Source organism: Phacochoerus africanus, chromosome 4, assembly GCF_016906955.1.
Source record: "Phacochoerus africanus isolate WHEZ1 chromosome 4, ROS_Pafr_v1, whole genome shotgun sequence".
In the NCBI taxonomy this organism is placed as follows: domain Eukaryota; kingdom Metazoa; phylum Chordata; class Mammalia; order Artiodactyla; family Suidae; genus Phacochoerus; species Phacochoerus africanus.
The window spans coordinates 2,621,421-2,636,509 of record NC_062547.1 but is presented as its reverse complement, the minus strand read 5'-3'; the positions used below and the strand labels follow the sequence as shown (position 1 = coordinate 2,636,509).

Genomic DNA, 15,089 nt, shown 5'->3' with positions numbered 1-15,089 from the left:
TTGAGAGAGAGCTGGCTGTCCCCGGCCCGTGGCATGTGGCCTGGCCTGGGAAAAGTCAGCAGGCCACGAACCGTGAGGCAGGTGCCAGCATGTCCAGCTTCCAACCCACCAAGCTGCTTCTAAACACACCAGAGAAACACACCAACAGAAGAGAAAGATGTCTGGTGGACAGAAAAAAATAATTTCCACGGTCACCCAGGAAGGGCCTGGATGAAGCCTGCTATTTCCTAACCCATCCTGCGAGGCTTTAAAGGCTGCTGCTTCTCACGGAGCACACAGGAGGGGTCTGGGAGTGGAGAGGCCCTGAGAGGACTCGGGGAGAAGGTGGCCGTCTGCAAGCCAGGAGCGGGGTCCTGGCCAGGGACCGGGGGAGGGGCTGGCACCTTGACCTCGGCCTCGCCAGCCTCCGGGACCACGACGAAGAAACGGTTTGAGCCGCCCCACCTGTGGGACTTGTCGTGGCAGCCCACACAGAGGACACACACGTCGGGCCGTCGGATGCCATCGTCTCATGGCTGGTGGCCCAGCGCCCACATGTGGTTTCCCTGTGTGGCTTTTGCTGGTGGCAAAAAGCCAAGATGTGCCCGAGCTGGCGACGATTTTCACAGGGAGCAGGAGGCCAACAGGGGTGTCGAGGAGTGGGGCTGGCGCAGGACGGAGCGGAGGGCGCCCGGGGGCCCCGAGCGCTGGAAACTTCTGCATGCGCCACAGGACAACCCCCCGTGGGCTCTGGAGTCGACATCCTGGGGCTGCAGGGGCAAACGACCTCGAGCCGGGTGGTGTCCAGGAGCAGAGCCTGACCCATTCACAGTCCCCGGTGAGTCCTATCCTGCCCTGTCGCCTCAGGCAGTGACCACCTGGGCGGGGACACCCCCCTTTCTAGGAGCCCCAGCAAGAAGCTTAGCACACACACACCCCCAGCAGCAAAACGGTGCCAGCTCACCCCCAAAGCCACCTGTCTCTTTTTTGCTCAGCATAATCAATCCAGCGCCCCAAACACTTCCGGAGGACAGTTATGCAAACACGCTTGAATAGCAGGACCTGGCAGCCTGCAGACACTCTCGTGTCCAGGCGGAATCAAGGCCTGGGAGGTCCGCTCCGCGCACCCAGCGCGGGCTCCGACCGTGCGCCGAGGGAGCTGGCCTCTGGTCTCGTGTCTCCCCACCTCCTCACGTTTTCAGGGTACAAAGCGGCTTCCTTCACCCTCTGGAGCCCGGCCTGCAATGGTCCCCAGCTTCTCACGCACGGCCCTTCCCTCCCAGTGATGGAGGGTGACTCCCTCTCGCACGGCTGGGTCTGTGGGGACGACGGCTTGTCGTAGCGCTGGACTGGATCAAGACGGTCCACCCAGGAGGCCTTGGTGATCTGCTGCTGCCCGGTTTGGGCTGAAACTGGTGCATTTTCAAGACCGCAAGCCCGTGTGTGTACTAATAAGATCTAAGAAGAAGGATGTGTGGAAGCCCCCTCTCATCTCGAGAAGACGTAAAAATTATTTACGAATAAAAAGCATCACTGTCTCCATAATTTTCAGTTTCAGTGGGGATAACTGCGTTTAGGATGGAAAAGCATTTCTTTCTGTTTGTTTTTGTCTTTTTAGGGCCGCACCTGCAGCATATGGAGGTTCCCAAGCTAGGGGTCCAATCGGAGCTGCAGCCGCCGGCCTACACCACAGCCACAGCCACGCGGGATCCGAGCCGAGTCTATGACCCACACCACGGCTCACGGCAACACCGGATCCTTAACCCATGGAGCGAAGCTGCGTCCTCATGGTTACTAGTTGTATTCGTTTCCACTGAGCCATGATGGGAACGCCGAAAAAGCATTTCTACAACACAGAGGATTTAGCCCCCCCAAAATGCTTTCATCCCACACCATCTGGCCGGCTGCATCAAAATTCCATGTGAGCCCCATATGTATACGATGGGCTATTACTTGGCCATAAAAGGGGGTGAGGCACTGACACACGCCACCCCACAGAGGGCCCCGTGGAAGAGACCAGACGCCAGAGGCCACCTGTTGTAGGAATCAGTCCACCTGACACGTGCAGAAGGGACCAGCCCACAGGGTCAGAGAGCAGATTCGTGGTTGTCTAGGGGCCGCGGGAGGGAGGAACAGGCAGTGACTCTTCTGGGTACACAGTGTTCCTTGGGGTGATGACAAAATGCAATTCTTAACTACACGGAGGTGAGGCTAACATCCTGAGTCAGCCCGAGGCCGCTGAACTGGACTCTGAAATGGTCCCGACCCACGTCCTGTGTACCGCGTTTCTCCCACAGTGACAAACCATCTAGACCCTGGCCTTCTGCTCCACCGCGTCACCCCACGGCCACGCCAGGCCGGTCGCTCACCCTCCACCTGGGACGGCGGACCTGGTGGGGGCCGGATGGACAGCAAGTCAGCTCCCCGTTCCCAGGCTCGGCCTCAGAGCCAGCACTGCCCACGGCTGCGCAGGGACCAGCCGCCGCACCTGCACTGCCCTCCCCAAGAGCCCAGCTGGGGCCTCGATCCCGTAGCCATGCGTTTGGTCTAAAGGGAAGGCGGCCGGCGAGAAAAGAAGAACTGAAATAGGGCCGAGCTGCAAACACACATCCTGTCCCGACGCAGGGCCGAGCCTGAGCCAACACACAGAGGATGTGCAGGAGTGCACGCCGCCTCCCCATCTCACACTCACACACACACACACTTGTGCGCACGCGGTGGCTCAGGCGTGAGAAGCCCGCTGACCTGAAACGGGGTCTGGCTGTTGTAGTTCTTCAGTTCCTTATTTCCACCCCGGAAGAGCAGCACCCGGGCACAGCTGTCCTGCAGAGAGAAAGAAGAAACCTGTCACCCGGGGGCCAGGCATTCGCCAAAGCAGCCCCGTTCCTCACGGGAAGCTCACAAGAAGTCAGGACCACGAGCCTGAAGTCGACGGGAGGGTGTCTGTCCATCCGAGAGGCCAGGAGGAGGGCAGGAGCATCCCGCACGCCGCCGGTGGAAGCCTAAGTGCCGCCAAGACCCTGGACGGCGACCTGGCAAGATCTGTAAGAAATACACACATCCCACGGCCAGTGACTCCGTGATCTACGGTCTTGCGTGTGTGTATAAAATATGTCAGAATCGAAAGACTGCAAGTAAAACACAAAAGGAAAGAAAGGAAGAGAAAACCCAGAGATGGCAAAAAAAAAGTTGTAAAATAGGGGAAGTGGGACTCCTTCTGGAACATTCCTTTTTGTTCAAGACAACTGTTGAAGGATAGTTGATTTACAAAGTTGTATGCGTTTCAGGCACACAGCACACCGACTCAGTTTTACGTATACAAAACACATCAGTGGTACACACACATATTCTTTCTCAGACTCTTGTCCGTCATAGGTCATTACTGGATATTGCATGTGGTGCCCTGGGGTATACGGTACATGCTTGTTGCTTATCTCTTTGCTCCGTGGTAGGTGCATCTACTAACCCCAAGCTCCCAATTTATCCCTCCCCCGCAATTTTCCCTTTGGCAACCATCAGTTTGCTATGTCTGTGAGCTCTGTTTTATAAATAAGTCCATTTGCATCATTTTCTTAGATGCCATATACCAGTGATAGCAGGTGGTATCTGTCTATCTCTTTCTGACTTACTCTGCTTATATGAGAATCTCTAGGTCCCTTCACGTTGCTGCAAATACTGTTATTTCTTTCCTTTTAATGGCTGAGTAATATTCCATTGCGTATATGTACCACATCTTCTTTTTTGTTTGTTTGTTTCTTTGTTTTTGTCTTTTTGCCATTTCTTAGATCATTTCCGTGGCATATGGAGTTTCCCAGGCTAGGGGTCTAATCGGAGCTGTAGCCACCAGCCTACGCCAGAGCCACAGCAATGCAGGATCCGAGCCGCGTCTTCGACCTACACCACAGCTCACGGCAACGCCGGATCATTAACCCACTGAGCAAGGCCAGGGATCGAACCCGCAACCTCATGGTTCCCAGTCGGATTTGTTAACCACTGCACCACGATGGGAACTCCCCACATCTTCTTAATCCCGTCCTCTGTCAATGGATATTCAGATTGTTTCCGTGTCCTGGCTACTGGGAAGAGTTCTGCTGGGAACATTAGGGATTGTGCATCTTTTCCAACTACAGTTTTGTCCAGATAAACGTCCAGGAGTGGGATGGCTGGATCATGTGGCAGTTCTGCTTTTAGTTTTTCAAGGGACCTCCGCACTGTTCTCCACAGACCATTCATTGCAGAGGCAGCCGTAGCAAACCAATACAAGGCGAATTAGTATAAACTGACAAGAAAAATATCCAAGAATGTCCACATAGAAAACCCAGGTCTGAAAATAATTCGTGCGACTTAATTTCACTCACTTTTACGGGAGGCAGAGAATACGTCTAAAACGGTACTCACAGGGGAATAAGACCTACTTTCTCAGGAGGAGAAAGGCTTACAGAGCAAAAAAGAAGGACTCTTTTGTTATTTTCTGTAGTTATGCTTTTAATGCTTTTAAAAGGCAGCCAACATTTGTTTCTTGTGTCCTTTTACAATGAAAATGAGCCTCTTCCTATACATTAGGCAGTGCCTACTCTTTGCCCAGAAGGGCCAATGCTTGGAAACTCCTGACGGTGGGGGGCGGAGGCAAATACCCACAGATACAAAGACTGATGGAGAAGCACTGATGGTAAGTACGCTTTGTTCAGGGAGTTCCCTGGTGGTCTAGGGGCTAGTATCTGGCGCTTTCACTGCCGCGGCCCAGGTTCCATCCTTGGTCTGAGAACATCCCAAATTAAGCCACTGGATGCTGTGGCCAAAAAAAAAGACTCCTCTGCCTAAACAGACGCAGCGGTGCTGTGAGGAGTGAATGCGGTCGCGGGCACCCAGGCGCTGGGGCCTCACGCAGCCTGGCTGCGCTCTCCCCACAGGCCTCTGCCGGATCTCAGCCAAACCCCAGCACGTGGGCCGTCCGGTGGGTCCACCTGCGCCCACAGGGTCCAGAGCAGAGGCAACAGGTGTGGTCACCCAGGCCAGCACTCAGGCAGGAACGGCTGGATGAAGGATTAAAGGAAGCCACTGACCAGGGGTTCCCGCCCGGGGAACTGCTTCCCACCCCAGCCCGAGGGGACCCACTGTCCCAAGAAGGTCAGGGGCCGAGGCCCCTGCACATGACACAGGACAGAGGACCTGGAGGAAGAGCAGGCCTGAGACAAGAGCTGACATCCACGGAGGCGGAAACAGGTGGGCAGTGCCGGGGGCCAGGGGGCCGGGGGCTGGGCAGCCGGTGGGCTGGGGGGCCAGAGGCCTGGGGGGCCAGTTGTATGGCGTGTGAGTTAAAGCTCGATAAAGTCACTGAGATTAGAAAAGTAAGAGACGGAGCGACCAAGAGAGACCCAGAGGCTAAGGGAGACCCAGAGAGAGAGAGACAGGAAGAGAAGGCAGGCGGAAGCTCGCGCCGTGCCCGCCAGGTCCAGCCAAGGGCACAGCCGGGTCTGGCACAGCACAGCGGGGGCTGCCCTGGTCCCGGGGACCTTGCCACGTTACTAATGAGGAAACCACCCAAGAACAGGGCAAGGGGGACCCTCGTTCTCTGAGCCGAGGTCGGGGGGTGGGGGAGGCATCAGGGAGGGTGTGGGCTGCTCGCACCCACGCGGCATGGGTGGGGGGATCTGAGCTTTGCGGAATAATGGTTGTGGTCGGGGGTCCCGGGCCTCGGCTGCAGCTGTTGGTGATGCTGTCTGTGCAGGCGGCTGCCTGCTTAGGGGTGGATGCAGCTGCAGGCCTGGACGGAGGCTACCCTCCGCCACTGCTGTGGGCAAAGAGAAGGCCCGGGGACCATATAGGGCTGGGTCCCCACGGAGGGACAGAGGGACACCGGACCTTCAGGAGCAAAGGCGGCCCCCATGCAGAGCACCTGGAGACAGAGGTTGGGAGAGAGACCGAGAAACAGAGAGTGGACAGCAGGATATGTGTGGAGCCCCGCTGTGTCCAGAAACAGCCCCGAGAGTGTGCGAGCACATCCTGGGGAAGGGGTGGCGCCTGCACCAAGTTCAGGGTGGCAACTGGGGAAAAATCTGAGATGCCCACGCCCTTCGCACTTTTTCCACAAATGTGAATTCTTGCAGTGCTTTGAGTAACTAAAAACGTTTAAGAAAATTAATTTTTTAATTGTTTTTTCCAAATTTATTTTATTCACTTACTTAAATGTTTAAACTTTTTTGTCCCCCCTTTGGCTGCACTTGCGGCATGCAGAAGTTCCCAGGCCAGGGACTGAACCTGTGCCGTAGCAGTGACCTAAGCCACAGTGGTGACAATGCCAGATCTTTAACCCACTGAGCCACCAGGAAACTCAGAGAAAATTTTAAAAGATTTACATCAGCAAACACATAGTTCATATTTGGGTTACCATTACACCCAGGGTTTAAAAGAAGGGCCCCGGTGTTCCTGAAAGCAGGGACAGCCCTGGATCCCAGCCTGAGGTCACACACGTGGGGCTGGGGCCCATGAAGACTCCACCTGTGTCTTTTTATTCCAGAATCTCAACTCCTGCCCAGCTGGTTTTATGAATCGAGATCCATTCGAACACAGGCCCCTGAGGTCTCCAGTCCAGCCCCAGGCTCCCTGCCCCTGTCCGGGCTTCCAGAACCCGCCCCAGCATCTCCTTCTCCCCTTGAATTAGACCAAAGTAAATGAATGCATTAAAACATCAGCGTCATCGTGTCTCAGGGAGCAGGGTCTGCCCGGAGAGAAAGGAAGGAGAGGGTGCTTGACGGAGTCCCGGCGGAGGCGGGACGCGGGGCCAGGACTGAAGGGACTCTTGGCAGGTTACCGTTGGGGTGCGGGGTGCAAGTGAGAGAAGAGAGCGTGAATCCCTGGGGAAAGAAGTGGGGGACCCCACTAGGGCCTCAGGGACCCAGAGACTGCCCAGGGGTCTCACCCCGAACTGAACTCACACTGGGCCGAAGTGTGCCCTGGCCCAGTTCAAGGGCCGCCCGGAAGGACCAGCAACCCGGCCAGTCAGGACCCAGAGCAAGAGCCTGGCTCGGCCACTCCTTGTAAAGGCGCCCCTCCGCTCAGCAAGGACGTCTGCCGAAAAGGCCCATCAGAGGGAGGTTCATTTCCTACGAAACTAAGAATAAACCCCCATCAGGCACTGCCAGGCACTCTCCCAGGGGGGTATCCAGCCCGAACCCCAGGGGGGTGACTTCACACCCGTCCCTCTGGTGTTTGCCAGACTTCAAAGGAAGAGCACCTCCTCCTGCACAGGGATTTTGAAACAGAAGGGGTTTCATAGCAATGCCACGTGTGTGTGTTTGTGTGTGTGTGTGTGTACGCTCGCATGTGGGTACAGGCAGGTGTGTGCGTGTGTCTGGGTGCAGGCACGGACGCTCTGCAGTTCCAAAAACACATCTCCCCGGTCCTTGATTCCACTCTCACAGCATCCTTGCCTGGGGCCATCTCGCGGAGAAGGCAGAGGAGGCCAGGAAGGGTTACGTGAAAAACTCCTGTTTCCGAAAAGGAGGAAAAGGAGGTGTGACCCAGAGGAGTTGTTGAGGGGAGCCTCGCGGTTCCCGGGGCGCCCTCGTATGACACCCCCAGACTTTGTCCTTCTAAACACATCGACCAAGCAGAGATACAGACTCAGTCTGCGTGTTTTGGTGCTAAAGCATCAGGAAGAATATCCAGTTATCTCCTGAGCATGAATTTCATGTACATTTCATGAATTAACAAATGTACCCGACCCTCCTCTTCCCCAAGCATCTTGGAGACTCGCCCTGGCTCAGCCGGGGCACGTGGCGCTTGCGATTACCAACCCCGACGGGAGCCCAGGCACCATCACCTTCATTTTATGCATGAAGACACAGGCCCGGAAAGCATACTCAGGCATGCATGCCCCCAGTCCACACAGAGTGTAGACCCTGCCGGGTACCATCCTGTCCCCTGGGGACACAGCACCCCAAACCATAAAGCGGGTCACGTGATGGAGTGAGTGAGGGCAGTGGTCAGGGAAGGTCTCCCCGAGGAGCTGGCCTCTACGCTGAGCCTCAGCAATGACGAAAGAGACTGTGGCACATGGGGGAGCATTCCTGGCAGAGGAAGCCAGAAGTGCAAACGCCCTAGGGCTGCAGGAAGCTGGGGGGAGGGGGCAACAAATTGGGGTGGGGGGCAAGGGCCTTGGGAGTTTTCCATAGGGACACAGACGGATCCGCCCAGTACAATGCCACTTGGCAGTTCTGCAGAAACGGAGGGAATCAAGACTGGGAGGCGGGGGGACCCGCGGAGGGTGAATGCAGCCATTCAGGGCAAGGATGCCAGTGGCCTGGGCCAGGATGGGAGGGGACAGAAGGAAGCTGACCAGACCTGGGACAGGGGGTGATCATGAGGAACAGGAGGGCCTCCCAGACTTCAGGCTGGAGCCACGGAGAGGCAGCGCTGTCCACACAGCAGGAGCTGTTACTGGAGCTGCCAACGCACTGGGATGTGGGCAGGTCGAGTGCATCCCTGCCCGGAGCCCAGGGAGCGGTGGGCTGCCACGTGCTGACTGTGGCCGTGGGTGTTTTCTAGAAGGTACCGCAGGACACAGACAGGCCTGCCTGAGGTCCCCGTGGGGAGAAATGGGGCAGCAGAGAGTGCCGCGCAGTTTGCCAAGAGATGCCACTGAGAGGCTGAACTGCACAGGGGCAGTGGCGGAGGCGCTATCACGGCGCCGCCACGTGGGGGCGTCCCGCCGCCCAGATCCTGGAGGGGTAGAGTCTGAGCGTCCTGAGGCCGAGGTCCGGCGGAGTCAGGATGCTCTGAGCAGCCCAGAGCGGCAGAGGGGCGTCTGCGCATGCGCATGCAGCCTGCTGGAGGCGGGGCCAAAAACAGGCTCCAGGACTGGCTTGGCTTCAAGTGACTCACGTGGCCATGACTTTAACCCCGGATCTCCAAGTCCTTTCCACCCCCCTGTCGCCACCCCAGAGCTCTCACTTCCACTGCACCGAGGCCATCTTGACTTAAATGTCACAGACGTGAACTGCTCAGCACTCCAAATTATAAGTCAGAAATCCCTTTCCAGTTTAAATTATCCCTTGAAACGAGACTGGCGGGATAAACATAAGTCCAAGAAAAGCTGAGATACATGCAACTAGTGAACCGGTCAAGGGCAAAGATTTGGGACGTTGATGCCACCAGAGGGGGGTTGGAACCTGGCTCCAGAGACCCACCTGCCGGAGGGGGGCGTCCCAAAGACCACGCCCTTCTCACCTACTGAAGCCCCCCCACCCCACCCCCATCAATGGGTTATAGGAACATGTCCCCAAAGCCTGGGGGAGGAGAAATACAGGGCGGGGTATGAAGCCCAGTGTTGGCATTTGGCAACAGAGTGGCTTTGGCCCAAGCCTGCCCATCCTGGCTTGTACAAGGGAGTCATGACCAACGGGAGCCACCAAGGACTCCTTGGGGGATCTAAGGGGAAGTTCAGTTGGGACACCTTTTCACATGGCCCTCGATGCTCAGGGCGTATTACCCCTGAGACAGCCCCCCTGGAGGCCCCCATCAGCTCCGGCGCTGACCAGCGCTCAGTAGGATGCAGAAAGGGCACAGAGACGTGAACAGAACAAAGCCTGTGTCTTCTTACTCTGGCTTCACTAGAATCAAGAGGTCTGTTCCAGAGAGACAGGGCTTATTTTTCATCCTCCAGACAGACTGGCCTGGCCCAGTAACCTTTGATATTTAGAATGCTCTCTCCTCCTTCATTATCCAGGGGAGAAAAAGAGACACCAGGCTGCATCCTTCTTTCCAGGCCCCCGGAAAGCCAGCAGCAGGCCAAGGGAGTTGGCAGATTAGGTGCAATTTGCAGCTTACACTCAAAGCCCTAATTAGTTGATTTCATAAGAGAAGAAGAGAGAATATTCTGGTCGCAGCGTGTTTTATTAGAAGCGTACAGATGAGGTCTGCCTAAAATTAATAAACACACACATCAACCCATAAACCTGATGCTTTATATTTAATGAGAGGTTTTGTCATTCAAATTAACAGCAGTACCAGCAGCGGCACCATCTCCATCCCAGTCACACCTTCCCATCATCACCACCACCACCACCACCACCGCCGCCGTCACTGCCGCCATCACCACCTCGCTGCCGTCAGCAGCAGCATCAACACCATCACCGCCAAAATCACCGCCATCACCAGAGTCGCCCTCCACCGGCAGCAGCAGAAGCACCATCACCACGGTCACCCCCTGTCGTCACCACCATCACCGCCATTACAGCCACTTGTACTGAAAATCTACCGTGTGCCAGGCATACCATATGCTTGTTTTCTATTTTAAGCCTCTGAGCAGCCCTGAGAGCAAGGCGTAATTATCTCCACACGACAGAGGAGGAATTTCAGGGCTCATGGGATATGGCACCTCGCCCAAGACAGCACAGCAAGGTGGTGGCTTACACCACCGGGAACCAGGCTGCCCGGTCCCACGCCACTGCAGCTCCGCTTCGCTGACGCTGCGTCTTAATCCCTTTTCCTGACTCCTCTCCTGACCCAAAGGCACCGTGTCCTCCCCACTGGGACAGTCTGTTTCTCAGCACTGCTCCCCAGAGTGCCCTGAACGACACCCCTTTCTGCCTGAAGCTGCAGAGCGGTTTCTCTGGTCTGCCCTGAGCCCAGCCTCGTGCAGCCACACACATCCCATGTGTGGAGGAAGAGGAAGGAGACACAGCCAGGAGGCCAGCACATTGGTGACTCAGGAAGGACAGGGCTTCCGGTTAGTAGCAATTGCGAGGCTTGCTGGGCAAAGGCTGGGGGGCCCTCCGTCCCTCCCTCCATCCCCAGTGGACAGTTCATTATGAGGATGCTGCTGCAGACGAGCTGTGCATCCTGGACCAACCTGCCTTACAACACCCGTGAGACACCTCAACAGTAGTTGGGGTGGGGGGGCAAGGTCACACTAGCATCCAAGGGAGAGGTGTGCGGGATTCCTAAGGCTTGATCCCAGAGCACTCGCTGACTCCCAACTGGACCACTGTCTACGGACCCTGGTGCCTCCAAGCACGAGCCTGAGACTCTTCACAATGGCCCCTGGACCTAATGCAAGGCAGGGTGTCCAAAACAGGAGGTGTCACCCAAGGCGTGTCTACCCCATGCTGCAGCTGAGTGACAGATGGGTGCAGTTGGACGGGCCCCGATGGTCCTGGGATGCTGGAGAGGTGACAGCTCTCATGCCCCCAAGGGGCTGCTCCCTGGCATGCTGGAAGGAAGGCACTCAGCCCTGGAGCCATGGTCTGTCCTTAACTCTCGTCTGGAGAGGGGACTGAGGCAGCCTTCTGTGCCTGGCTTGGCAAACTGCAGCCCAGAGGCTACACTGGGCCACTGCCTGCTTTATAAATAAAGTTTTATTGGCACACAGCCGCTCATTCATCCACATACGGTCTGTGGCTGAGTTCATATTGCAGCAGCAGAGCTGGGAAGCTGTGACGACGTCCATGCGGTCTTAAAAGTCGGAATATTTACTAAGTGACTCTTTCCAGCAAAAGGCTGCTGAGCCCTCTAACCTAAGGCAGGAGGGGGAGGGGGTCCCCTGAGAGCTCTGGGCAGCTCTGGCCCCTCCTGAATCCTCGGCCCAGAGGTGGGGATAGATCCCAGAGCATGGAGAAGAGACACCAGTCAAGCCCAGCCCTGTGAATAACTCAGAACGCAGACTCCCAAGATGTCTTAACCTGTCCTACTTAAAAGGTTACACTTCCAAAGACTACAGCTTGTCCACAATGATTGCAAGTGACAGAAAACATGTTTTTCTCTGGGTTTTTTTTTTTTTTTTCCATGATAAAATATGCCCAGAATCTACTGGGGAAGTTTAAGGAATCTTTTTCCCTCCAAGGCAATAATTAAGAAGCACATGTTGGCACAGATGTTTAACCAGCAAAGCCAAGCCTCATGGTGTTTTTCTAGTGCAGCAGAGCAGGAGCGCTCCATGCTCATAAAGCCATTTCAACATCCAAATGCCGTGAAACGCCGTGTGCCCCAGCTACGCGCAAATCCCACCAGTATGCTTTGGTTAAGAAGGGAGCCAGCCGCGCTCAGAATACTCCTTGAAGACAAACTGAAATGCTTCCCCAAACCCATCTGGCTGAGGTGCCTCCCTGTGCCAAGCGCAGGGCACACCCTGAAAGATCATGCTTTATGTCCCCAAGAAGGTGGGCTCAAGGGGGCAGGGGGTGCCAGTAGGGAAGACAGGTAAGGCCCAACAACGGCCCGAGCCTGGGCAGTTCACCCCGCTGTGCTGCAAAGTGAAAAATCCAACCAACTCTCCCGGGGAGGGAAGGCTCGACTGAGGGCAGGATATCTACATTGGGTTTTGAAGGATGCATAGGAGTTTCCCAGGGCAAGGAATCTAGGTGGGGGTTCAATAGCAGGAATCCAAGTAGGACTTCAGAGTGGCCCGAGAGGCCTGGGATGGAGTAGCTATGGGGGGAGCAGGGAAAGGACTTAGGTGTCGGCAAAGATTGGGGAGTCACTCAAAAGATGGAATCCTTGCTTTGGGTGGGGATGGCAGAGAAAGGACTGGCAGAGAAAGGACTGGCAGAGTGAGCACAGCCTGGGGGCCCCCAGCGGTCAGAGTCCTGATCTCTGCTCTGTTCCTCCAGGGGCTGGGCCCCCACCCTCTTCTTGGTTGCTCCCTGGAGCACCCGCCCCTCACCCACTCTCCAGATCTGAAGTTCCTTGAAATCAGATAAAGAAAGGAATAAAAGAAGAGGGGGCAGAGGTGCCCCTACTAGTGAGGCTCAGCTACTCTCTTGACTTTCCGCACCAAGGAAACTGACACCATCCCACTGGCCTCCAGGCAGTCCGCCCCGCCCACCCCCGCCCACCCCGCCACCAGCCCCGCCCACCCTGCCACCAGCCCCGCCCACCCCACCAGCAGCTCCGCCCACCCCACCTGCAGCCCCGCCCCAGCCCCGCCCACCCCCGCCCCCAGCCCCATCCACCCCTCCCCCAGCCCCCGCCCCACTTCCGCGTTCCGCCTCTGGGCGGGACCCGAGGCTCTGCCCTTTCCTCCCCACGTGGCAGCCCCGTGCTGGCATGCACAGAGCACGCGCTCTGTCATTTAGGAGTCCTGAGGGGCTGGGGGGGGTTGTATCCCCACCCCCTTCCCCCGCTTCCCAAGCCGGCTCACGCACGTGTGGCTCGCCTTGGTTTTCAGCACAGAAGAGGGACAAATGGGGTTTTATTCAAATTGTTCACACTGCGGCTCCCAGAAGAAGAGAAAAACGAGTCCAAAAGAGAGATGTGCTTCCCCGCCTCCCCGCCTCACAGCAGCAGATTCACAGCAGCCCAGAGGTGCAGGCAACCCGTGTCCCTGATGGGTGAATGGACACAATGCGGCCCCGCCACGCAAGCGAGCATTTCCTCAGCCTGAGAGAGGAAGGACCCGCTGATGCTCGCTGCATCGTGCGTGGCCCTGAGGACATTTCACTCAGTGAAATAAACGGGACAGAAAGGGACGCATCCTGTGGGTCCCTAGAGACAGGAAGTAGACGGTGGGTCTGGGGAAGGGGAGGGGAGCGAGTGTTTAGAGGGGGCAGAGTTTCAGTTTGGGAGGATGGAACGCTCTGGAGATAGGGGGTGGACATGGCTGCACAGCAATGTACCTGCACTTGATGCCCTGAAACACATACTTAAAAACAGGACGGTCAAATTCCTGTTAGGATTTCTATATTTAGTCACAATTAAAAAGGTATTAAAAAGCATCAGCCCCCTGAGAACATTTTCTCCACGCAGTGGTCCCATCGAGGTCTGGCGGGGACCACAGCAGTCCGGGGGCCTCTGTCGGCCACACGCTCCCCTTTTCGCGGTTCCGCCCTGCCCCCTCCAGGCCCCCGTGGCGACCTGCTGAGAGGGACAGGTGACCAAAATGCAGAGTGTGCACCCTCGCTGGGGGGCTCCTGGGTACCAGCTGCGCCCCAGGCGGCTCCTCTCCCTTCCTGTGACTCGGGTTCCTCTTCAACAGCAGGAATAACCATTCTCAGCGAAGCACGTGGGGACCACGCCCGGCTGTGCACTGACCGTCTGTCTCCCCTCCCCCCACCCCCGTGCCTACGCTAACGCCAGGGCGACTGCATTTGGGGGTGGGCCTTCAGGAGGTCAGCAGGTCAGATGAGGTCATGGGGGGGGGCCCTGATCTGGGAGGATTCGGGTCCTTCTCACAGACACCAGAGAACCCCCTTCTGTCTCCCCCACGAGGGGACACCTGGGGAAGGCACCACGCAAGCTGGGAGGAGAGTCCCCTCCTGGAAACAAGAAGACTGACACCTTGGCCTGGGCGGTCAGGCCAGGACCATGAGAAATAAACAGCTGTTATTTATTTTTATTTTTTTACAGCCATACCTGCGGCATATAGAGGTTCCCAGACTAGGGGTCGAATCAGAGCTGCAGCTGCCAGCCTACACCACAGCCACAGCCACACCAGATCTGAGCAGTATCTGTGACCTACACCACAGCTCATGGCAACACCAGATCCTTAACCCACTGAGCAAGACCGGGAATCGAACCTGCATCCTCACGGATACTAGTCAGATTCGTTCACCACTGAGTCACGACGGGAGCTCCTTAAATGTCCATTATTAAAGCCCCCATCCGCAAGAGTCTGGGACTGGTTGCTGGAGCTGGACGCTCACCCCACCAGGCGTTCGCACGGCCCGGCCCCGGCTCACTGACCTGGTTGTAGAGGGCGCAGATGTGCAGGGCGGTGTTCCCCGAGGCGTTCTGGGCCCCCATGTCGGCCCCGTAGAAGAGCAGGTGCTCCAGGTGCTGCACGTGACCGTACCTGCAGGCCTGAAACGAGAGTCCACACTGAGAACCGACGCCTCCCAGGATGCACTGGGCTCCCCTGGAACCGACGGTGCGGCCGACACAGCCCACCCTGGCTCGGGACCAGGCCCCAGTCAGACCCCTGGGTGGCGACCGGGGGAAGGCGCTCCTGCCGGGTTCATGGACGGCAAAGGGCCCTGTTCCTTCCCTTCGCGCGCGCAGGAGACGAGCAGCTCAGAGAGACTGGGGCATGACTTTGACCTTGGCCTCAGCAACCTGCCCTGGGAAATGCAGACCTGGGTGCTCAGCCCCTGGAGGAGGCGTGAGAATGGCCAGCA

At 57.0% G+C, this 15,089-nt stretch overlaps 1 protein-coding gene across 7 annotated transcripts in view; it reads right to left on the bottom strand.

Moving 5' to 3' along the window:
• Window positions 1-15,089, bottom strand: part of SHANK2 (SH3 and multiple ankyrin repeat domains 2) — a 517,908-nt gene that overhangs the window by 376,727 nt on the left and 126,092 nt on the right. For all 7 annotated transcript variants that reach the window (XM_047775007.1, XM_047775012.1, XM_047775005.1 and 4 more), the window contains 2 exons: window positions 14,659-14,775; window positions 2,725-2,802 (listed from right to left, as the gene is read on the bottom strand). In XM_047775007.1, coding sequence (XP_047630963.1) covers window positions 2,725-2,802; window positions 14,659-14,775 — 195 coding nt within the window. The remainder of the gene's footprint in view (window positions 1-2,724; window positions 2,803-14,658; window positions 14,776-15,089) is intronic.